This window comes from Bison bison, unplaced genomic scaffold (assembly GCF_000754665.1).
Source record: "Bison bison bison isolate TAMUID 2011002044 unplaced genomic scaffold, Bison_UMD1.0 scf7180017864322, whole genome shotgun sequence".
NCBI lineage: Eukaryota > Metazoa > Chordata > Mammalia > Artiodactyla > Bovidae > Bison > Bison bison.
The window spans coordinates 3,492,897-3,518,217 of NW_011494894.1; the positions used below are offsets into that span (position 1 = coordinate 3,492,897).

At 37.2% G+C, this 25,321-nt stretch overlaps 1 protein-coding gene across 2 annotated transcripts in view; it reads left to right on the forward strand.

The window, feature by feature from the left end:
• KCNK2 (potassium channel, subfamily K, member 2) overlaps positions 1-25,321 on the forward strand; it is a 248,957-nt gene that overhangs the window by 143,978 nt on the left and 79,658 nt on the right. For both annotated transcript variants that reach the window (XM_010853063.1, XM_010853062.1), the window contains exon 3: positions 6,527-6,644. In XM_010853063.1, coding sequence (XP_010851365.1) covers positions 6,527-6,644 — 118 coding nt within the window. The remainder of the gene's footprint in view (positions 1-6,526; positions 6,645-25,321) is intronic.

Genomic DNA, 25,321 nt, shown 5'->3' on the forward strand with positions numbered 1-25,321 from the left:
GTTGGGGAAACAGTGTCAGACTTTATTTTTTTGGGTTCCAAAATCACTGCAGATGGTGACTGCAGCCATGAAATCAAAAAGGGTCCTGTAGCCTTTGGCAAAAGTTCTCAAGCATCGTTGCATATTATTGATGGATGATGATTGTTTTTTGTAGCATAACAATAAATAGCAATGATACCTACATAATATCTTCCCACAAAGTCATTTGGCAATGAGAACATAATTATTTTGCTTTCCTCATTATGCATCTTCAAGTCTTTCAAAATGGTCTTGTTTACATGGTTGAAGTGGTCAGACCTGTGTGAAATGGTCAGATGTGTGATTTGACTTCTTTCCTAAAGAAGAGCCTCCTCAGGGTGAAATTAGTTCCCCCACAAAGATATAGTGACCAAAAAGGTATAAAATTGTGTCTTACAGAAATTTGGCAAGAGAGTATTTGTTCCTCTTTGAGGAACTTTGTCATTATACAGATGTCAGTATAACTCTAGTTGGATTTAGCTATTATATCAGTTGAGTAGAAGAAATAATGTTCTTTTTCAGAGGAGAAAATGTGAGATCAGTCTTAAATATCAGTTAAAAGAAGCTGTCACTGAACCAGTTCCTGGACATCATTGTGCCTGTGTGCTCCGTTGCTTCAGTCACGTCTGACTCTTTGTAACTCTATAGGCGGCAGCCTGTCAGGCTCCTCTGTTTGTGGAATTTTCCAGGCAAGAATACTGGAGTGGGTTGCCATGCCCTCCTCTAGGGGATCTTCCCAACCCAGGGATTGAATCTGCATCTCCTGCCTTGCAAACAGATTCTTTACTGCTGAGGCACTGGGGAAGCCCCGTACATCATTGCTGTTGCCCAATTAGATGCCAGTGCCTTGTACCTGCAGTTTGAAATTCTTGTATCACTTCAAATTTTCAGATTACTAGTGTGACCCTACTTTTAGGATTATAGGTGTAATAGCATATTTTAGTGACATCTTGATTATAATATTAACAGGGGAGGAATCTGTAGTAGGCTTTCAGAACAATCTGTATTGTTCTGGTAAACATGAACATCTGAGCATCTGAGCAAAGGAGAAAAAAACGTGAAATCAGAAATTGTATTTTAAGATTCACAATATAACCTACTCTGAAAACAGTGTGTTCTTCAGGCCTTCCCTGGGGTTGCTTACTTTCTAATAGCTATTCCTTAAAGCTAGTCAAGTACTTTAATACACATGAGAAAATTATTCTTGGGCATTGGACTCCCAGGAACATTTTCATGATTGTCATCGATTGCCTTGAGTTCCAAACCTATACTGCTGCTGCTGCTAAGTCGCTTCAGTCGTGTTCGACTCTGTGCGACCCCATAGACGGCAGCCCACCAGGCTCCCCCGTCCCTGGGATTCTCCAGGCAAGAACACTGGAGTGGGTTGCCATTTCCTCCTCCAATGTATGAAAGTGAAAAGTCAACGTGAAGTCGCTCAGTCGTGTCCGACTCCTAGCAACCCCATGGACTGCAGCCCACCAGGCTCCTCCGTCCATGGGATTTTCTAGGCAAGAGTACTGGAGTGGGGTGCCATTGCCTTCTCTGAAACCTATACTAGTCTCTTACAAATAAGTGTGTCAGCATGGTTTGCTGTTAAAGCTCAATATAGTTCCAAAATGCCAGATGACATTGAGACATAAACAGTACAATTCAAAAATGCACAAATTCCCATTAGAACTCAGTGAACTTTGATTCTAAAGCCACCATTGTCATGGAAACCAAGGTTTTTTTAATAATTACTTTTAAGAGCAATTACCTTTATCAACTCTAGGAGTATAAGCCTCTCAGAGCTCTGTTTCTTAAGTTTAATTTCTTATTCTTGAATAGAATCATGTATGCAACTGCCTTTCATTTTTTTTCGCTATACATATATATTTACTTTGTTAGATTTGTACAATTTTTTGTAGCTTTGTGGGTGTATATATATATATATATTTAATACAACTGCCTTTCCTTAATGCACGTTCTATGTAGATGAGCTGAAAAGCAAAATTGAGTGTGAATCCATTGAAGATTATTTTATACTATTTCTATTGTAGGTTTTATGTTTGGAAGTCCTCTCTTAATCAATACTTCAGGTAATAATATGTTAGGATTAAATGCAGAGGGTCCTACATTTCCTTTACCCTAACCTAAAAAATACAACTTATTCATAAATTGTCAATATGGTTGTTCATAAAAGTTGTCTTTAGTGGAAAAGTGAGTTTTTATTGTACATGAGGTGATTGTTGCTTTAATCACATAATATGGCACATACAGGAACAGTTCTCAGAAAGGCATTTGTTAAGTGCTCTGATGGCCCGAACTGACATTGAAATTACAGAGTCTCTTAGGTCTGTGTCAGTGCCCTCACCAAGGGCATCTGATATCCTTTGGATGTTGACCAAGGGACCTTGTACAAATAGATAAAATAAATTTATCAGAATATTTCAGAGAAAGGACCTCATGGTAGACTCATTCTCACAGTGATTTGACATGTTCCTGGTTCCATCTAAAGCTTCTGTTGCAATAATGACAGCTCTGTGATAACTATTTACAACCCACACGTTGCCAGACATTACTGTCTCTAAGTCTACATATGCTTCTTTTGGATTTAAATAATTTGTGGAACTTATCCAACTGTCTGGGTGATGCTGCGAACCTTGTCATCGACAAGCAAAAGAATAAACTAAAATGATGATGCTGGCTATGGATGTTATATTGTCAGTTGTTGGAGGACTTAGCTGGCTTCTAGGGACTAAAATAATTAATTTTACTTAATTAAGTGGAATCACAAGACATGTCTTATCTTTTTTCAATTATATCACCCATGTTTTTACTTCCCTGTTGTCTCCCCATTGCCTAGCACCATAAACAATTGGTAAATATTTTTGAATAAATGAATATGTTGAAGATATACTTTTTAATTAAAGTACAGTTAACATACAATATTATATTCATTTCAGTTGTAAATCATAATGATTCAACATTTAAATATATTACAGAATAATCATCCTGATAAATCTAGTAACCTCCTGTTCTATACAAAATTATTAGAGTGTTACTGACTATATTCCTTTTGCTATATATTACATCCTTGTGACACTGATTTTATAAGGAAGTTTTTGCTATATATTACATCCTGGTGACTTATTTATTTTATAAGGAAGTTTGTACTCTTAGTCCCCTTCATTTACTTCACTCAGCTCCCTGCCCTTCCCCCTCTAACAACCACTAGTTTGTCCTTTGTATCTATGCTTTCGTTTATGTTTTGCTTTATTTTTCAGATTTCATATATAAGTGAAATCATGTGGTATTTTTCTTTCTTTCTGACTAATTTCACTTAGCATAATACCCTCTAGGTCATTCATGGCAAGATTTCACTCTTTTTAATGGCTGAGTAATATTCCATTGTACATGTATCCATTTGTCTATTGATGGGCCCCTTAGGTTGCTTCCGTATCTTGACTATTGTAAATAATGTTGAATTGAACATAGAAGTCCATGTATCTTTTTGAATTAGTGTTTTCCTTGTTTTATGAATAAATACCAAGAAGTAGAACTGCTGGATTATATGGTAGTTCTGTTTTTAATTTTTTGAGGAATTGCCATATTGTTTTCCAGATTGGATGCAGAAGCATATATTAGAGTGTAACTGTTTTATATTAAGCCTGGCACTTCAGAGATTTATAAAATCCTAAAACAATGCCTGTCTTCTCACTAAATCTTTGTTTTGGAAAACATAATTCTTTTTCATAAAAATGTGTTAACACATTGTTATTTTTATGTGAATTAATCAAAACATTTGAAAGTTAGAAATTCAACCAAAAATGCAAGTATCAATAGTTGTAACTCACATTCCTATGTTCCTGGATGTCTGCAATATTTTTTGACACTAATTGTTTTTGAGATAAAAAATCTGAGAGTTGCTGGCTCAGAGAAGGGAAATATATATTTGTGTTTGTGTGCATGCTCAGTCACTCAGGTTGTCCCACTCTTTGTGACTCTATGACAATAGCCCGCCAGGCCCCTCTGTCCCTGGGATTCCCCAGGCAAGAATACTGGAGTGGGGGGCCATGTCCTTCTCCAGGGATCTTCCCGACAAAGGGATTGAACCCAAGTCTCCTGCGTTGGGAGGCAGTTTCTTTACCACTGAACCACCTGGGAAGCCTGTATTTGTCTGTACAATAGCAATAACCAATTGTAATTTAAAATATAAAAAAGTAAAATATCTAAAAATAGCCTTACAGGTCTATGTGAAGTATAATAAAAAATGCTCTATTTCAGAATATGAAAGAAGATTCAGTAATTGAAGATTCACACCATGTTATTTGATGGGAAGTTTCACTATCATAGTCGTATTCATTTTCCTTACTTAATTTATAGATTACACATATATCTAAACAACAAAAATATATTAAACCTGTGAACATGAAAATTTCTATAAAATTTAACTAAATACTTCTAAAGTTTATGTGAGAATAGTAGGTTAGTAGCTGCAAAAAATATTTTTCAATATTTTTAAGGAGACCTGCTTATCTGATATTGTATTCGTAGTAGAGAGTCAGATAAACAAAATCAGTGATCTCAAAACTAGCTTCTTTGTGTGCTATGCATATATGTGCACATATGTATATTCATGTGCATTTAGTATATGTTAAAGGAAACATTAGCACTCAACTTCACTCACAATAAAGGACGTATAAATGTAAACGATTCCTATCAGTTCGGTCAAGATAGATTATTAATATTAGAGGTAAATTGCATTTGTAAATTGCTGTGGGGGCAGTTATAAATTGTAACTGCCTTCTTGGATAGCTACTTGCTACTATATATCAAATGCTTTAAAATATTCATAATCTTCAATGTGGCAAATTTATTTCTAGTAATCTCTTCCACAAAAATATTCAGAAATGAAAAAAATATTTATACACAAATATGTTCGTAACAGCAGTTTTTATAATTAAACAAATTTTAGAACAGCATGTACGTCTACATATATGGCAGTGATTAAGTAAATGTGGTAATTGCAAGGAAAACCACATGTAGAATAATATTAAATAAAAATAGAGAATACATTTCATATAGTGCATAAGGCTGGCTATGTAGAATGTATAACAGAATGCCTGGAGTAGACGCCTTAATACATTAACTGTAGTTGTCTCTCAATTCTGGAATTGTGAGTAATTTGTATTATCTTCTTTATTCCTTTCTGTATTTTCCTAAACTTTTTAAACAGTGAATACATACTGTTGTTAAAGTAAATAAAAGCTTACAATTCAATTAACTCTTGACGTTTCAACCTATAGATTAAGACAAGTCAGACAAATGAAATTTTATATTGCATTTCAGCTTGAGATTATCTGCTCTTCTACATCTGACAGTAAGTTCTTTGGGTAGTACATCCATTTTCCCAGTGTAGTTTTTATCCATTTGCCAATAAACTGTATGACTTTAAACAAGTCACTTTACCTCTCTAGGTCTTTAATTTCCTTGCCTATCAAATGAAGTTCCTTCCAATTTTAAAGTCTGGAAATTGTGTGATAAATATTTAAAAACTATATTTCCAACAGAAACATCTTTTGCCACAATCTGTATTTATCTCTTTCACAATCATTTTCTCCTTATTCTCTTCTGTGTTTGTGTTTCTGGAGCTCTGTCTTCCCTCCCTAACATCTGATGATTGAGAAGGGATTATAATATCATCTTTCTGTCTGTCTCCCAGTATTACTACTCAAGGCAGCATCTAGATTCTAGTATTCTTGTATGAATATTGTTGACTGTCATTTACAAGTCATCGGTGATGTGCACAGTCATAGAATTTACAAAAATCTGTAGAGATTCTAAGAATCTCGATATCAATGGATTGACTTACGCTTGATGGTGAAGGGCAGTTGCCTGTTCCTTGTCGTCTTAGCCTGTACTGTCGGACCTTACTGATTTTATCATGAGTTTGAGCAAACTCCGGGAGATGGTGAAGGACAGGAAGCCTGGCACACTGTAGTCCCTGAGGCTGCAGTGTCGGACATGATTTAGCGATTGAACAACAACAACTGATTTTATACTCTATACTGTTGTACACAATCCAGGATTGGATACTTATATTTACCATTCAAAATGACTAGCATTTTAGAAAAACTTTTTTTTTTGATGAAGCTATTATATACTACTTAAATTGTAGTTGGCAATCTGATATTTTTAACTCGGTGGTGCTTATTATTGCTATATTTAGTTGTTAATTCAAATAAATTTCTAACAGTGGTACCAGATGACATTATGAATGCATATCATAACACTATATGATAAACTTTATGCAGATCCATTCTCTTGATATCAAATATACTTTTCTTATAATTTAATGTATTCAGTTCTTCAGTGTAAAGTTTTAATCTGTAGTGTATACTTTAAATGGAAGGGTAGACCTTAGAGTTGATGCTTTTTGACTAATGGGTTGTCTGGGGGGAATATTTGCTGTTTGATGTCTCCATGTGATTCATGTGTACTGATACATTTCTTTTTAAACTTGCAGCAAATAGTGGCAGCAATAAATGCAGGGATTATACCTTTAGGAAACACCTCCAATCAAATCAGTCACTGGGATTTGGGAAGTTCCTTCTTCTTTGCTGGCACTGTTATTACAACCATAGGTAGGAGACAACTTATTTTGTTGTTTAATTTTGGTACAGCTTGTGAGTTAAAATTCATTTGTTTGAATTTTTTTACAGTTGGTCAAAATGGTCTTCTCGAGGTAGAAAACTAGAGTCTAGTAAATTGATTTTGAAAAGAGAGTTTGAACAAAGGAATGATGAAAATGAATTACTGATTCAGAATACCGAGTTGTTTAAAATCCACCCAAAACTCGGGAGCAGTTCAGTTGAGTCCTTTGACTAATGGACAAGAACATCAAGAAATGGCTTGAAATGATGATTTTGGTAGAGGGGACAAACAAGTAGTTTAAAATTGTCCTGCATCTTTGATTCTTTAGTACAGAAAGAAATGATTTGAGTACAGTTTTGACATTCTTTTCATGAAGTTCTTATTGGATATCACTTTCTTCAACTTATAAAATTTAACTCTACATTTTAGCAGATTGTTCTATTCTTATGTGGTTGTCTATTATGATTGCTTCAGACCTTTTTATGCATTATGTTTTTCCAGTAACACAAATCTGTAAAAAATTAACAGTGAAATATGAGGATTACAAAAAGAATGAAACGTTAAGCCCTTGACCTTTTATCTTTTCATCACATTGAATGTCATAGTGTTTGAAAGTGGAACATGGTCTCTTTTTTGGGACTGACTGCATCCACTCAGCACCCCCTAGGCAGCAGAATGGGTACATGTAGGCAACTTCTTTTCTGTTATTCTTCAGTGCCCAAGAAATATTCCGAGGATATAAACACAGACCCTATAGTGAAAGCTATGCTTGCCATGCTGTGAGAATTGGGAGGGGTTACAGCTATCTTATTTCATGGAAGGAGGTAGGTTTAAAGCATAATTTTCAACGAAGGGAAGAAAATGGACCCATCACAGTTATGCCGAAAATATGTGTGCAAAAGGAATTCTCCTCTTGCACATATGCTTGTGATGAGATTTCCTCTCATGAGCCCGACCTCTGATTTGGGCACGCGAATTAATTTTCTAAAGGCTTTAATTTTATTGTTTGCCATTGGTAGATTATGAAGTGCCTACAGTTTTCAAATGAGTACTTCTGTCAAAGTCCTGAATAAGAGAACATGGACAGTTTATGGATGAACTCTTGCTTAAATTTTCCTTTGAGAGGAATTTGTAGTGTCCTGTCATTACGCGGATCCACCGTAATGGCCTTTTTGTGCTGAATCACTTGCCAGTGAAATAAATACCTTAGCATGTCGATGTTTGCCTTCGTTAAGAGGTCAAAGACCTATGTTTACTCTGACATTTCCATCGGCTAGGTCAAAAGTTGTGTGGCTGTGAAAATCTGGAAGAATGGCAACCTTGATTTCTAACCATAATAATAGGTTAACTATGGAGCTTAGACGGCTTGGCCATTTCTACTATGGAAATAACTGTTTATTGGGTAAACTACTTAGAGTCTGGAAGGAAAAAAAAAAGCTCACAGACAGAGTGGGAAGGGTTTGTTTCTGCCCAGTGAAAACTCAAAAAGTCCACGTTATAGCTCATCGTGACCACCACTAAATTATTCTCCAAGAGACTTAGTCATTATACAGACTTACTGTTGCATCCTGTGTTTATAAACAGTCTCATTTTTTGAATCCCAAATTCAGTAAGTTTTGCAGACATATACTTCAACACATGAAAAAAAATAAACCATTATTACCAGCCTTACCCCAAATTATAGCCATTAAGCACAGTAGCTGATTATTTAGGTTGTTTAGGTAGCTCCCTGACAGCTCACATCTCTTACTGTTCTACCTCAGGCTTTAATCTGAGGTTGATTAAGTCATTCTAGGTCAGTGACATTTACTCCATGGTCTTCTACTCTAAGGTCAAGGCAGTCTGCTCTGACCTTAGACTAGTTTTATGGTCTAGGGCAAGATAAACGTTTGGCCTTTTGCATAAGTCTCCATTTGATATCCAAGTCATTATTTAATAAAATTCAGTGTAATTATTAATATTGCTAATAATTGTCTGACCTTTGAAGTGGTTTTTAGAAACTGAGGACATTGTAACCTCTAGCACTAAGCTGCGTTGCATTGGTTGTTTAAACAATGAACTTGAGACGGTCTGGGAGACTCCGTCTCAGTGGCTTCTTGTGGGGTGTCTGATACAGGCAGTGTGTCATGGAGCTGCACTGGCGGACACTGGCCCAGATTTTTCTGCTTAGTGTAGACAATTTATCTAAGAAGTCAAAGTGACCCTTACTATTCATTACAAATATGCCCAAGAGAAGTTCAGTTATATAAAATAGAATGTTAAAATTTAGGGTCTAACTTAAGAGAATCTCTTCATATATCTACATGCTCTTTCCAAAACCATACCCTTCTAACCCTTCACAAATTCCATTTTACAGTGGCACAGGCTAACGTACGTTGTCGACAATTCTTTTTCTCTCATTCCTTACTCCCAGTTCATCAGTCAATCCTGCTGGCTATGCCTTTAAAGGAGATCTAAAATTTAACTACTGCTCCCCATTCAAACTGCCATCATTTTGGCCCACGCTGGCATCATCTCAGCGCCAGCATCCCCGTATAGAGAAACCTTTGGTCCTGAAATACTCTCTGGATTCCAACTAATTCAGAGCAAACACTGTTCTCCATTGCTTAGGTCATCTAGTAAGATGCACATTCTGGGATTTTTGTGTATTTGAGTCTTTTCTGTATCCCCCAATACCTGACACATAGTGGATGCTTAATAATTATTTTTGGAATTAGAAAACAGATGGAGATTCTAAATGAGATGAAGTACAGCATGTTGGAAATTACATAACATTCCATTGATAACTTATTACACTAAATTCTTAATTCCTTAAACAGGTTACTAACATTTTTGCTCATTTATTTATTCAGTAAATAATAAAACATGATTTGTCTCCCACTGTAAAGATAAGAGGTAAATTATTTGGGCCCAAGTGGCACACAGACCAGTCAGGGAGATCAGTAGGCAAATTGTCATTTACCATATAGCCTGCCAGGTGCTATGGCTTAAGGGTATTTGATGCAAATGTATGGGGAAGATTCCCTAGAAAAAGAAAGAATACTGGCAACCCACCAGTATTCTTGCCTGGAGAATTCCTACAGTCCATGGGGTCACAGAGAATTGGACACAACTGAATAGCTAACACTTCACTTCAGGTAATTAAAGGCATTAATAAAATGAGAGCTTTGTAGTCATCGGGGGTTCATGTGGGAAAGATTAGGGGTAACAGAGTATGATCTGTTTAGGAACTGTTGTTGAGTTGCTCAGTCGTGTCCAATTCTTTTTCAGCACTATGGACTGTAGCCCACCAGACTCCTTTGTCCATGGGATTTCCCAGGCAGAAATACTGGAGTGGGTTGCCATTTCCTCCTCTAGGGGAATCTTCCTCACCCAGGGATCGAACCTGCACGCCCTGCATTGCAGGCAGATTCTTTACCACTAAACAACCTGGGAAGCCCGTTTAGGAATTACAGGCCATCCAAAATGGTTGTTTGTAGTTGAAGGGATCATCTTTAGGACTGTGTAAATCAAGTCAACATAGTAGCTCCTACTGAAATCTATGCTACTTTTGCTGCTGCTGTGAGTGTAAAAGGAAATAAGAACACCGCTTTGGTTTGCAATCTAATTTGGGAGATAAAATTTACGGTTAGGAAATAATGGAATAATAACAGAACTAGGTCTTGTGGAATCAAATATTACATGGAATGATTGTTTCAGTGCTATAAGAAGAGAAAAAGGAAAGAACATGTGGGCTAGAAGAGGAGGAAAAGGCTTAATTAGAGAATTGGGTTTGAGCTATGCTTTGAAGAAAATGTTTTGGTTTAGATTGGTGGAGGGAATAAAAGCCTCCTGGTCTGTGAGAGAGCTAAGCAAAAATACCAAGAGAGAATGAGCCTGACTTATTTTTAAGACAGAGTAGTATTCAAGTAGACCAGAGGAATTGTTTAACTGGGTAGTGGGAAATGTTATTGACTGATTCAAATGGGAAGAACACAGTTGAATATAGTTTGATTTTTGAGAAGTTTGGACCTACTGTACTAAGAACAAAGGAATTTTTTTTTTTTGGAAAGTGAGTTAATAGGTTAAAAGTAACCTTAGAAGATGCATCTGTGTGGAATAGAATATGTGGAGACAGACAGTGAGGGAATAGTTAAGAGGCCTTTACCGTGATCCACAGAAGAGTCAGAGTATTGACTGGGAGGATTGGAGCTGGTGTTGAGAAATGGGATTAGGACAAAAGGTTGAAATAATTAGATGCAAGAATCAACAGGCCTTGGGGAGTAATGCAATGAAGAGAGAGGTGTCCAAACGTTGACTGTTGAAGTGAATATTTAGGCAGCAGGTCAGTACAGTTCATAGGCAGTGCTAGTTGATGCTGTGAAGAAAAAGAAGTTTAAAAAAATGGTCAATTAAAATAAATAAATTGATTTTATTTTAAATGGCCGAAAATTTATACATGTTGTTGTATTAGGAAGCTTCATTTTAGTTGTTTTCCTTCCTCAATTTTTATTTGTTGGTTTATTCTTTAATTCAGACAGACTAGAAAGACAAGGTAAACAGGCTCCCTCCTGGAGAGCTTGGCTTTGAGGAAACCCAAAATCAGTCAGTGCCCTGAAAAACAAGACCATTATCAATGGTGATAAGTGCTCCATAAAAATTCATGTGGGGGATGCAGAGTCGATAGTGGAGTGGGAGGTGCTCGAGAGCAGACTGATTCAAGAGCTCTCAGAGCAGGTAATGCTTAAGCTAAAGATTAAAGGATGAAACAAAATCAGCCAGGGAACCAGCATACATGCGTGTGTGCTCAGTCGTGTCCAACTCTTTGCAACCCCATGGACTGTAACCCACCAAGCTCTTCTGTCCATGGGATTTCCCAGGCAAGAACACTGGAGTGGGTTGCTGTCTCCTTCTCCAGGGAGATCTTGACCCAGGGATCGAACCTGTACCTCCTGCAATTGGCAAGCCTTGGCACGTGGATTCTTTACTGCTGAGCCACCCAGGAAGCCCAAGGCAGGAAGAGAAGAATGCAGAGATGAGTTCAGGCAGAGGGCACAGCATGGCAAAGAAGAAGCAAGGTTAGCAAGATGAACGGGGGCCGGAGCATGTTAGGACCTGATAGTTGTGACAATGTCCTCAATTCCGTGGGAAGCCAAGGAAAAATTTCAGCAGAGTCCTAATGTGACTCATGTTGCTGTTCAGAGGGCAAAAGGGAAAGCAGGAAGGCCATTGCGAAGGTTATTGCATTAATCCATAAGAGAGAAAGCAACATAGAGATTGTCATGCTGAGTGAAGTAAGTCAGACACAGAAAGACAGATGGCATATGAGATAGCTTATATGGGGAAGGGGATCTAAAACAAAAGAGTATATATGAACTTATTTACAAAACAAAAGTAGAGTCATGAATGTAGAAGACAAACTTATAGTCACCAGAGGATAAGGGAGGGGAGAGGGATACACTGGGAGTTTGGGACTGACATATACACACTGCTGCTAAGCTGCTAAGTCGCTTCAGTCATGTCTGACTCTGTGCGACCCCATAGACGGCAGCCCACCAGGCTCCCCCGTCCCTGGGATTCTCCAGGCAAGAACACTGGAGTGGGTTGCCATTTCCTTCTGATATACACACTACCATATATAAAATAGGTAACTAATAAGGACCTACTGTATAGCTCAGGCAACTCTACTCGGTACTCTGTAATGGCCCATATGGGAAAATAATCTAGCAGGAAGAGTGGATATATGTGTATGTATAACTGTTTTTTGAAATTGACACAACATTGTAAATCAACTATATTCCAATAAATTTTTTTTTCAAAAGAGAGTTTATGAATGGAAATATACTTGTCTCTGAGAATGGTGCCATGGGAAGTTTAATGTTTTAAATTTTCAGTTCTTTTAAAGCTAATAAGAAATCACTTAAACTCTAGGAAAGTCTGTTGGCAAAAGTGATGTAATGGAAAACTGTATTCTATTTTGAGGTCAATTTAAAGATTAGAATAAGATGTAAGGTGATTTTGCTCCCAGAAGGCATTAAAATATAATAAAATTTTCCCCAGTGGAAAGTAAATTGAAATGCCAGAGCCAGGATTTGCCCAAGCTTATCAGTGAATCATCATGATCTCTGAGTGTCAGAATGCGAATAACAAGATAGCACTGGGGTCTATAGCAACTTCAGAATCTCAAAGCAGCATGTTAGGTCTTATGGAAAACATTTCCTTGGAGTAATGTTTCTTGTATTTACAAAGGACTCTTGTTTTCTTCCCCTTGAGTTATAGAGATTGGATTCAAGTATATAATTTTTATGTTTAGTTTTTCTGTATTTTGAGCCAGCCACCGAGTCTCTCAATTTCCTTATACCTTGATTGAATTATTGAATTGCTGACGCTGTTAGGACAATGGTCACAGATTTTCTGCAAGCTCCTGTTTCACCTGTTTGGCATAATGCTTACCTGAGTAGACAAAAGGGAGAAAAAAACTAGAGAGTAGTTTAGACAAACAATTCCTGATAAAAAGAAAAGGTCAATTTTGAAAATGCCAAGAGTATATTGAAAAGTGTAAAGCCTTATGCATATCTTTATCAGGGAATCTAGGACCTTCCTGTTGGAAATGATAAAAAACAAACATACAACAACAACAACAAAAACTATAGCTTAAAAGGTGAGGAAAAAGTTGTAAGAGCTTTTCTGTACAATTTTGTTATCTCATGAAACCACTAACTGGACTTGGAAATGAGCAGACTTGAGGCAGTGGGGTGTAGAATTTGACAGCCAGCATTTTCCTGGGGGTGATGTCATTGCAGCTTTGGTTGTTAGGTGCTATCGTATTTATTTGGTATACCCATAATTCAGTGGCCTTTCACTAGTCTCTTGGATATTCTCTGAGACCTGCATATTGGATTTTGGGAACCCATTTTAAAGGAAAGCTGAACTTCTTTCAAGCAGCTTAAAAGGTGAATTATCCTGCAAGGTGACTTCCAGCTCTGACTCCACAATCTCCTTGCATTTTTCTTTATACCAGTTTGTTAAAGTAGATTATTCTTTTTCCAAAATCTGTAATGCTAATGCTGTGCAGTTGAAATTCAGAAGTTGAAATTAAGAAATTGTTTTGGGTCATTGCTGCTCTGTTTCTCTTCTAATCTACTAAAATGAACAAAAGGAAAACCTGTCTCAAGAAATGTATGTGTGTATATATATATATGTTCCTACCATTCAAAATCTTCACATAGGTTTATTTTCCAAGTTAAAATGCATTTCTTTCTCAGAGAAGAAAAATGCCTTCTGAACAGTAGTTAAGTTTGCAGAGTGTAAATTATATTTGATAGACAGTAAAGCAGAATTCTTACTTAAATAGTGTTAAAGACTCTAGAGCAATAATAATGAAATAGATTAGTCATCTTCTTTTCTCATTATGTATATTGGTATGTATGTTTGTCAGCCACAAAGAGGTTTGATTCAGAGCACTGAGTCCTTAGAATGCTATGCTAGTTGGAAGGAGTGTTATGGATGTAATCTTCCCAGGAGTGATCCAGTAGTGTTATGGATGTAGTCTTCCCAGGAGTGAGGCAGTGTTTATTATTATTATTTGTGGTAGCAGAATGCAGAGCAAGCAAGTGTAGATATAAAAGAAACTGAAAGTGCCAGTGAGAGGAATATGGTATCAGCATCGTAGTCATCCATATCTTGGGTGTGTTCAAGGCAGAAATTGCTTATATTCTGCAACAAAATAAGCTTTCAAAAAGTTTGCATTAACATATTTTTAATCTTCTGGAAAGCAATCAATGTTAAATCGTGTGATTGTGAAATTACCTTAAAGTTGGAAGCAAAGAATTGTCATGAAGTTCATGCCCTGAATAAATACAGAATCTATTTTTAATCTTGTCTTTTCTCCTTTCCCAACCACTGACATGCAGCACATTTGTCATACATTATAGGTTTTAAAGAACATATGATTGACCCCTAAATATGCAAGTATTGCTCAGAATGTGATTAAAACTGTAGGTGGGATGATTATCAGAAAAACATTTTTTTAAAATTGTCTCAAGTACTGCATGTGATAGGGAAGGAATGTAATAACATTTGTCTGGGCCTGTCTACTTAAAGCTAGTAATTATGCTACATATTTGTTTTCTTCCCAATCCTTTAAAAAAAAAATCTAGACTTGTGCAATCTTACTCTTGGAAATTGGCATTGTTATTTATGTGATACTGAAAGTATAACATGATATATGCAAAAGAAGTACCTGTGCCAAATAAGGTTCATGAGTAATTATTGTGGTTTGTGTGCACATAAGGTACAATGCAAATAATTAATTTTAAACAGAAAAGAATTCCAGGCAGCCATCTTTTGGTTCTAAAGTACCACTGGAGGAAATATTGATCATATGAACTTTTGAAAGTCACAGTTCAGTTCAGTCCAGTTCAGTCACTCAGTTGTGTCTGACTCTTTGCAACCCCATGGACTGCAGCATGCCAGGCCTCCCTGTCTATCACCAACTCCTGGAGCTTGCTCAAACTCATGTCCATTGAGTCGATGATACCATCCAATCATCTCATCCTCTGTCGTCCCCTTCTTCTCCTGCCTTCAGTCTTTCCCAGCATCAGGGTCTTTTCCAGTGAGTCAGCTCTTTGCGTCAGGTGGCCAAAGTATTGGAGTTTCAGCTTCAGCATCAGTCCTTCCAATGAATATTCAGGACTGATTTCCTTTAGGATGGACTGGTTGGATCTCCTTGCAGTCCAAGGGACTCTCAAGAGTCTTCTCCAGCACCACAGTTCAAAAGCATCAATTCTTCAGTGCCACAGGTCTCAAAAATGCATGTTAATTACTAATCTTAAACTTCTTTCCCTATTAACTTTATTTTTAAAGAAAAAACAACATACAAGTGGACAAGTTTGGTTGATACGTTGTGCCTTTCCTCTCTAAGTTTAAGTTTCCCTTATTGTAGATGCTAACAAAAAATTTCCAAAGGCAAGCAGCAAGAGAAGGAAAAAGAAAGAGAGGGTATGGAATAAATCATGATCCGCTTAAGCAGCTCCTGTTCAAACAATGCAGGTTTTAATAGGTTACTTCACTGCTACCTGTGGATGACTTAATAGAAACTCTGTTTAAATTTCATTTGATGCATAAAAAAACAGATGTAGACATGACCTCCTAATAAATATTTTACTGCAAGTCAATGAAGTTCTGTATGTATTCATGTAGTTTTACTTACATTGTACCTCTCAGAATGAAAATATTTCTCCGTATTTTTTTAAAGAAGTGATGCAGGAGAAAGAACATCAGATTTCATTTTAGAGAAGTTGTTTAGGTTTTGTCTTTACTGCTAACTAGGGTTGTATTCTTTTAAGCAAATCATAGTTCTTCTATTATCCTGAATTTTCTTCTTTATCAAAGAGGGCTAGTGTTTCTCACAATCAAAATTGTTGTGAAGGTTAAATAAACGTGTATGTAAAAACAGTTTGTACACTGAATGACAGTATAATAAATCAAAACTAATTTTGTTACTAGGGTAATTTTTATTTTATTATTAAACTTTATATTACATTTATTTATGTTACTAATGTTAACAAAGAAAGTTCATTCTTTCTTAAAGATTTGATCCATTCATTTTAATTATTATAATATTTATAATGTTGCCTTCACATACTTAAGATGTGCTCAAACTGGTTATTCTCACAATGCTCAGTGTTAGATTTGACTAGTTTCTTCATCTAGTTAATTTGTAGTTTGATCTAATGAAATGAATGATTTTAATGATATTTAGGTGGCCTAAAATGTGATCATCAGAATAATATATAATGAAGCAAGGTGTTAACTATTAGTTGAGAATAATAAAAGTTAGTGAAAGTCAGACAGTCATGTACGACTCTTTGTAACCCCATGGACTGTAGCCCACCAGGCTCCTTTGTCCATGGAATTCTCCAGGCCAGAATAGTGGAGTGGGTAGCCATTCCCTTCTCCAGGGAATCTTCCCGACCCAGGGATCAAACCCGGGTCTCCCACATTGCAGGCTGATTCTTTACCAAATGAACTACTATTTGTATAAATGTTTTTCTATATCATTTTAAAAAATCTGTGCCTCTGTATCTGCCAAGTTATTTTCTGTAGTAAACAACCCTCACATTTTGTTGGCTTTACAGAATTAAAAGTTTATTTCCTGATCACATTGTATGTCCAGTGTGGATCAATGGGAGGGCCCTGCCCTTGTAAGAAGGAGAGTGTGGAAAACTGACCTCTGGCTGATCATGCTTTGTGTGTGTGAACACACTGTTTTTACCAACATGACATTAGCCAGACTACCTTCAAGAGTATAGGTGGGGAAGTGCTCTCCTGCCCTGAGATCAGAAGAACCAGGGTATTTTGTGACAGCCCTAATAACTTCCACAAGCAAATATACTAATTAGATACTTCCTTGAATGTTATTTAATAGTCCAAGTAATTAAACATGATAACAAAATATAGTTTGTATTTTAATTTGCTTTTTCAAATTGTGTCTCCTTAACTCCATCACTGCAATAGGATTTTCATTTTTCACATCTAATATTGTGCTACTGAAGGAGATTGTGTTCCAAATTTACCTCCCTCTACAGAGTTTCATCAGCGTCACTATCTCAAAATGAAAATAAGAATCAATATATAAAATTCTAGTTTTAGTTTCTTGGCAGAGATTTTGCTGCCACTCATTAGTGATACTGCATAGGGTTCCATTAGCATTTAGAGTACAGTCACCTTTTGATATACGTGGAAGAACTGACTCCAGAACCCCCAGAGGTACCCAAATCCATAGATACTCAATTCTCTTATATAAAGTAGTACAGTGTTTGTATATAACCTATAGATTATACTTTAACCCATATACTTTAAATTCACTTCTTGATTAATTTTAATACCTAATGTAAATGCCATGTAAGTAGTTGTAAATACAATATGAATGCTATGGCAATAGTTGCCAGCATTTGCCAAATTCAAGTTTTGCTTTTTTGAACTTTCTGGAAATTTTTTTTCAAATATTTTTGATCCATGGTTCATTAAATCTTCAGATACAGAAACCAAAGATATGGAGGGCCAACTGCATTTTATTAATGATCACTTATCAAGGTCAGAATTATGATGATACAAAAACAGTAAAACCATTTAGGAAAATAAATTAAACAACTAAGTTTACCTTTGATGTAGAAGTGAAATAATGCAGGGGTCAGCAAACTATGACCCTGTGGGCAAAATCCAACCTTGCTTCTGTTATGTAATTAGAACACAGCTGTGTCCACTTATTTTAGTACTGTCTTTGGCTACCTTCATGCTATAATGGCAGAGTTGAACAGTACATCATAGGTTGTATGGCTGCAAAGCTGAAAATTTTACTATCTGGCCCTTTATAGAAAACATTTGCCAAGCACTGGACTAAAAAACATAAAGCAAAGAAAAAAAAATACAATTTGTAACTAGAAGACCTGGGTTTGTCCTGATTCTAACAGTATTCACCGTGTACTTTTGACCAGATCACTGAACATCTCTGAATTATTTTCTCATGTGAATAGTCCATATGATTTCCTAATAAGTGAATAGTTGTGCTTCCTGTCCCCCAGGATTTTATGAAAATTCAAAGGATATTTAATAATGCTTAACTACTATGCAATTAAAATTCATCATTTTAAAAGAAGATGCTTTTTTCCTCCATTTTTCCTCATTGTCCAATAAAGGTTGAAATGAGCTCTGTGACTCAAATTCTGTGAACCTCTGGTACGTTAAGCCTCAGGAGTTTATAATCTTATTTTCTGGAGAGATGACCCATAATGTACATTAGATTCTCAAAGTGTCCCATAGTTGTTAGAAGGGTTTAAAACCATTGGCTTGAATAATTTCTATTTTAAATTTTAGACTGATAGAAAGTAACATTTTGTAGCACTTCAAAAATTGAGAAAAAAAGTACTGTGTCAGAAACATTGTAGTAAAATGCTGGTGTAGAAGCTGGCGGACAAAATAACTGCTTAGAGAACTGAGTACAGTGGTCAGAAAGAAGCCATGTAAAAGCACATTGCTAAAAATAAGAAAATCTTATGTTACTGCTGAGCTCTGAGTGATATTATAGTGTCAAATATTTTCAGTTCTTCCAAAATCCTGCAGATTCTGAATTGTTTTCTGTAAACATGATAAAAAATGCTTTAGAAAACTAGAGTATTACAATCCCCATCCATGACATTCTGGATTTTAAGAATTCAGCCTTCCTCCTGTTCTATAATTATTAGAACACAGCTACATCAATTTATTTTAGTATTGTCTTGACTATCTACACACTGTGATGGCAGAGTTGAATAGTACAACAGAGGCTATTTGGCCTGTAAAGCCAGAATCTTGAAAAGAACACACACACACGTGTATGACTGAATTACTTTGCTGAACACCGAAACTGACACAGCATTATAAATCAAGTATGTATGCGTCATAAGTTGCTTCAGTCATATGCAACTCTTTGTGACCCTATGGACTGTAGCTCGTCAGGCTTCTCTGTCGATGAGATTCTCCAGGCAAGAGTACTGGAGTGGGTTGCCGTTTCCTCCTCCATGGGATCTTCCCAACCCAGGGATTGAACCAGTATCTCTTGTGTCTCTTGCATTGGTAGGCAGGTTCCTTACCACCAGCGCCACCTGGGGAGCACCCCACCCCCGAACCAACTATATTTCATAAAAATTAAAACAAAAACAAGAAAAGGGAAGCATGCAAATATAACAATTAAAAAAGTGGTACTGGATAAAGGAAAATAAAGACTAGACCAGGAAAAAAAGACTAGACCAGGAAAATAGGCTGGGAATGGGAGGCACAATTCTAAAGGAGTTTAAAAGATGATATTTCTTTTCCAGTTTTTATATTATTTGTTCTTGCTTTGGATTTATGTTTCTAAACTGTGAACATAGAGTGTGAATGGGGCCTCAAAAGTTCTTCCCACTTAATTCAATGTGGGCAGGCTTAGTAGCAGGATAACATAACTAGAGTTAGCTACCAATTAGTAATTTCAGTGCACTGCCTTCTACCAAGTGGAAAAGCCTCCCATATTCTCTCTCTAGAGGCTCTAAATTGTTGTGGAAACAAGGAAATCATGTTTTATAGCCATTTTCCTGAGCTATCTTTAAGAGTGTCTTGTCGATTTCTTACTAAAATATATGGCAAAACCAATACAATATTGTAAAGTAATTAGCCTCCAATTAAAATAAATAAATTTAAAAAAATCTTGCATTTCAGGATTAGGTTTTCTAATAGACTGAATTCAAGGTATAGGATTTAATCTGAGATAGTCTTCATAGCTGTAAAGGGATTATAGAAAAGAGAAAAATATACTCAAGAATTCACATTTCGGGCACAATGAGGCCTTCTTGTAATTGTGTATGTATGTGTGTTCATGCTTCAATTCAAGTTCAAATGAGACTGTATAAGAAATTAAGAAGTAAGGATGCAGGTGGTGAGAAACAGTGATGATCATACTCCTTCCCAGTCTACCACCTCTTGAATCCTTCCTTTGAATTAAACCCTATGAATGTCAAATATATCTAAAACAGGTAAATGGAATCATTTGTGTGTGTGCGTGTCTGTCTGTGGCAGGGGAGGGAGAGTGGATCATATCCGAGAGCAGGCAGCCTGTTTCCATAGTGGGGCAAGGCTTCCAGGTCACATAGAGTGCATTTAAATGCTGGTTGTGTCACTTTCGATTGCTCAGGTCTGTTTTACTTAACATTTCTGAGCCCTAAGTTTTAAGACATGTTTTCCAGAATGTTACTTTGGGAATTAATTGAGGAAAACATGCCCAAAGTGCCTAGGATACCACAGTCTCTCCCTCATAGTAGATTCTGTGTTAAGTTCCTTTTATACATCTTTCCAGTTCAAATGTTCCCGGTCAGAGTTTGGGGGATGGGCCTTTCCCCACCCTCTTCTCCTAGTCCCAAGGCTGAGAAGAGCACATTTTCTACTATCTGTGGGAAATAAATTCTAGACACCAAAGGAAATGACCCACATAAAGCAGAGCATTAGATAGGACAGAACCAGTGAAAATTAATAGCCTATGAGTGATGAATCACCAACAGTTGTTGGGTGGATTATTTGAGCTTTTGATAGTTGCTTGACAGAACTATGTAATAGACGTAGATTAGTTGTTGTTTGGTCGCTAAGTTATGTCTGACTCTTTGTGACCCCATGGACTGTAGCCGGCCAGGCTCCTCTGTCCATGGGATTTCCTAGGCAAGAATACTTGAGTGGGTTGCCATTTCCTTCTGCAGGGGATCTTCCCAACCCAGGAATCATACCCAGGTCTCCTGCATTGACAGGTAGATTCTTTACCACTGAGACACTGATAGATGTAGACTGGTAAGACCTATAAAGCCAGTGCACGAGACATAAGACACAGGTTCCATCCTGGTCAAGAAGATCCCTTGGAGGAGGGCGTGGTAACCCACTCCCATTTTTGCCTGGAGAATCCCATGGACAGAGGAGCCTGGCGGACTACAGTCCACAGGGTTGCAAAGAGTCAGACACAACTGAAGTGACTTAGCACATATACATAAAACCCAAAAGACATTGAGAAATCAGCAAAACTGTGGCATCAGACTGAAATATTTGTCTTTTATATGGTCCCTTATGTAATAACATAGTAATAGCAAAGAAGTGTAACATTCAGTAGGGCTTCCCTGGTGGCCCAGATGGTAAAGAATCTGCCTGCAATGTGGGAGACCCAGGTTCAATCCCTGGGTCAGGAAGATCTCCTGGAGAAGGGTATGGCAACTCACGCCAGTTGTTCTTCCCTGGAGTATTCCGTGGACAGAGGAGCCTGGTGGGCTGCAGTCCTTGGGATTGCAAAGAATCGGTCACAATCGAGTGACTAACACTTTCATAACATTCAGTATGTGCTAGGTACTGTTTTAAGTACTTTATGTATATATTCAAACATTTTCATCCCTACCACAACCTATAAGGTATTGCTGTCATTATTCCCATTTTAGCATAAGCAAAGGGAGGCACTGAGAGTTTAGAGAACGTGCCTGAGTCATGCAGCGAGTAGATGGCATTTAGTGGGGTTTTAAATCCACCTGGTTTGGCTGCAGGGTCCACATTCATAATCTCTGACCTCTATTGCATTATACGTTGAGAAAAGCAGGGTATATATGATTTACCATAAATTCCTTGTGAACTGATCGTATCTGTCCACCTGTCTCTCCTAATGGTTAGGGAGTGTTTCAGGACTCTACCTTTCTAGGTGAATGAATGATGCCATTGTTACCTTTGGAAAAATGTATAAGTAATTTGGATAAAATCAACTTGAAAAGTGCAGGGCTCTGATGGATCCTCCCAACACTTGTTACTTGTGAATATTGGATTAAGTAAAGCATATCTGCCATTACCATGTGTGGAAAACCTTTTATATAAATGGCCTTACTCTCTTAATGTTGAGGATATAAATTTTTAGACACGGAAATAAGCATCCTTAATTTTCATTTTTTAGTGTATTTTTTTTAAAATAAGATACACAAATTAGTTTGAAGATATTTAATTTGTCAAAATCAAAGAATGCATGGAAATCTAATCTCATATCTGAGGCGCATCTTAAAAAATGTTGGATATTAAATTTAAATTGAATTTACCCATGTCTCTTAATGGTCTGGGTGATATATTCTTTCATCTCAATGACCCAACTTCAGCTGTCATCACTCAGGTTCAGTATCTGGATAATTGTACATCTTTCAGGCAGGCTGGCTGTCACATTCTCTTTCTTTCCCTTTTTGACCCTTGCAGTAGTTGATGAGGTTTGAATTACTGCCCCAGGGTAATAGCCAAGACAAGCATAGAAAAATCCCTATACCATAATTCAATTTTAACTTAAACTGTATTAAATATGGACACTCAGCACTTAAAAACTTTGCATTCCGTCTCTTCAGCGTCTGCTGCCTAATTACCACCAGTCCTTCAATTTTCTTGGCCTCAGCTTTTCGTATTTGTGTAATGATGGGGTTAGAGTTCTATTTGCCATTTCAATTCTTACATCTTATAATTTTGTTCACTAACTTAAGGTGACTTTTCCCTCTTTATTTGTGGTACTTTATAGTGTGAAAACAGAAAAGTAATAGACCATTTCAGAAAAGATTCTGTCCAGAGATCCTGTGGACAGAGATGTTAAAGTAGTTCCTCCAAAACAATAGGTTTTGCTGTGATATAGTTATTACGTTTGCTGCTTGCTAATGACGGATGAAATATCTAATAGCTGCCAATGCCTGGTTGGCTGTGACAATAACCAGTGAATTGCAGTAACACAGAGTGCTTTGTTCATTATTTGTTTGGTATCATATAACTGTTTTTGTTCCATGGTGTAATCTGCCCAGTGAAGAGCATGAAAAAAGAGCGTGGTATGTTATTCAGCCACAAAAAGGAACAAAATAATGCCATTTGCAGCACATGGATGGGCCTAGAGATTGTTATATTGAGTGGAATTGACCAGACAGAAAAAAACAAATAACATATAATATCACTTATATATTATAAGTGAACATATAATATATAGTGAAGTCGCTTAGTTGTGTCCGACTCTTTGCGACCCGTGGACTGTAGCCCACCAGGCTCCTCCGTCCATGGGATTCTCTAGGCAAGAACACTGGAGTGGGTTGCCATTCCTTCTCCATATAATATATAAGTGATATAATATTACTTATATTTATAATCTAAGAAAATGGTTACAAGAACTTATCTATAAAACAGAAATAGGGTTACAGATGTAGAAAATAAACTTATGGTTACTGGAGGGGGGGAAGGGGAGGAGGGAAAAATTGGGAGGTTGGGACTGACATATACACACTACTCTATATAAAATGAATAACCAACAAGGACCTACTGTGCAGCACAGCGAACTCTACTCAATACTCTGTAATGACCTATATGAGAAAAAAAATCTAAAATGGAGTGGATATATGTATCTGTATAACTGATTCACTTTGCTGCACACCTGTAACTAACACCATATTGTAAACCAACTATCAGATCAGATCAGATCAGTCGCTCGGTCATGTCCGACTCTTTGTGACCCCATGAATCGCAGCACGCCAGGCCTCCCTGTCCATCACCAACTCCCGGAGTTCACTGAGACCAACTATACTTCAATAAATTTTTTTTAAGGAAGAAAAATAATATTGGCTTAACTCCTCCTTACTCTAAACACATTTCAGTGGGAAAAGTAACGTCAGCATGAGCACCACTATCTTTATCACCGTTGTTTTCATCAACAGTGGACATTTATTCCCCTGAAGAAGGAAATGGCAACCCAGTCCAGTATTCTTGCCTGGAAAATCCCATGGACTGAGGAGCCTGGTGGGCTACAGTCCATGGGGTCGCAAAGAGTCAGATACGATTGAGCACCCGAGGTGTGTGTGAGATGGACATTTATTCAGAGCACCAGTGGCGGTACCTGAGCCAGCTTTATGGCAGGAAGGTGGCATTGGCCAGCTGACACTCACCAACTGTTTGCCATGTGCCAAGCACCATAGCATGTCCTTCCTGTGTAGTATATCACACAAGCCTCATCACTCTGCACAGATGAGAAAACAGAGGCACAGTGTTTTTTCAAAATATTTTGGTAACTTCCTCAGTGACAGGGTGGCAAAGCTAGAATTCAAACCCAGTTTTTGGGGCTCCAGAGCCTTCAGTTTTAATCACTATGCTATATTGCCCTCCGTATCCTTGAAGGGAGATTTGAGTGAGTCTGTTTGCAGTTGAGGAAAATTATTGCATATCAAAGATTGTGTAGCTTTCTTGGCAGTTCAGATTATCAATGGCCTCCAAGATCCAACTCTCTAAAATGGAAAAGAGAAAAAAAATTACACTTATTATGTCTAATATATTCTTTTTAAAGGTATTGTATAGTTTTATCATTTTAGTGCTTATAATGTTAAAAAAAATTATTCAGTAACACTCATTAGAGTGGTAAGGCAGACTTCATCCAGGGCCATATGATAGGTGTAGGAACCACTGCAGTAGTTTTGTAGTAAGGCAGAGAGACTGGGCTCAACTCTGAATACAGCAAAGCAAAGTATGGATTTATAGCCAAAGAGCACAGGGTGGGAATCCATAAATAGAAAGTGACTAAAAGGGGATATGAGGAAACACAAGGGGCTGATTTTCACCAAGCCACCCTAACAGGAATTTTGTTTTTCTTCTTTAATGTGGCTGAATCAGGTCTTAGCGTGGGCTCTCAGTTGCAACATGCAGGATCTAGTTCCCTGACCAGGGATCGAACTTGGGCCCCCTGCATTGTGAGTGCAGAGTCTTAACCACCGGACAACCAGGGAAGTCCCCCTAACAAGACTCTTGCTAAAGGCCTGTCAGAGGTGATCAGGTATCACCTGGGCAATGATGAAGGATAAGGAAAAAAAGATGGTCAAATACTGAGAATGGGGGTGGGGAGCACAGTTCTGGATAAACTGAACTTCAACAGGATTCTTACTAGAACTGAACTTTATAAACAAGGACATGGGAGCCCAAGGCTTAGTCAAAAGAGAACTCAGAAGAGCCAGACCAGAGTTTGGTCCAAGACAGAATGTTTTCCAGAGGTTGGTCCAAGACAGAATGTTTTCCAGTAGACAGTATGGTTTTCTTTATTGCTTTGATGGTTTGTCATTTGATGCTGTGTATGACCAGGAAGATAACATCAAATTGTACTAAA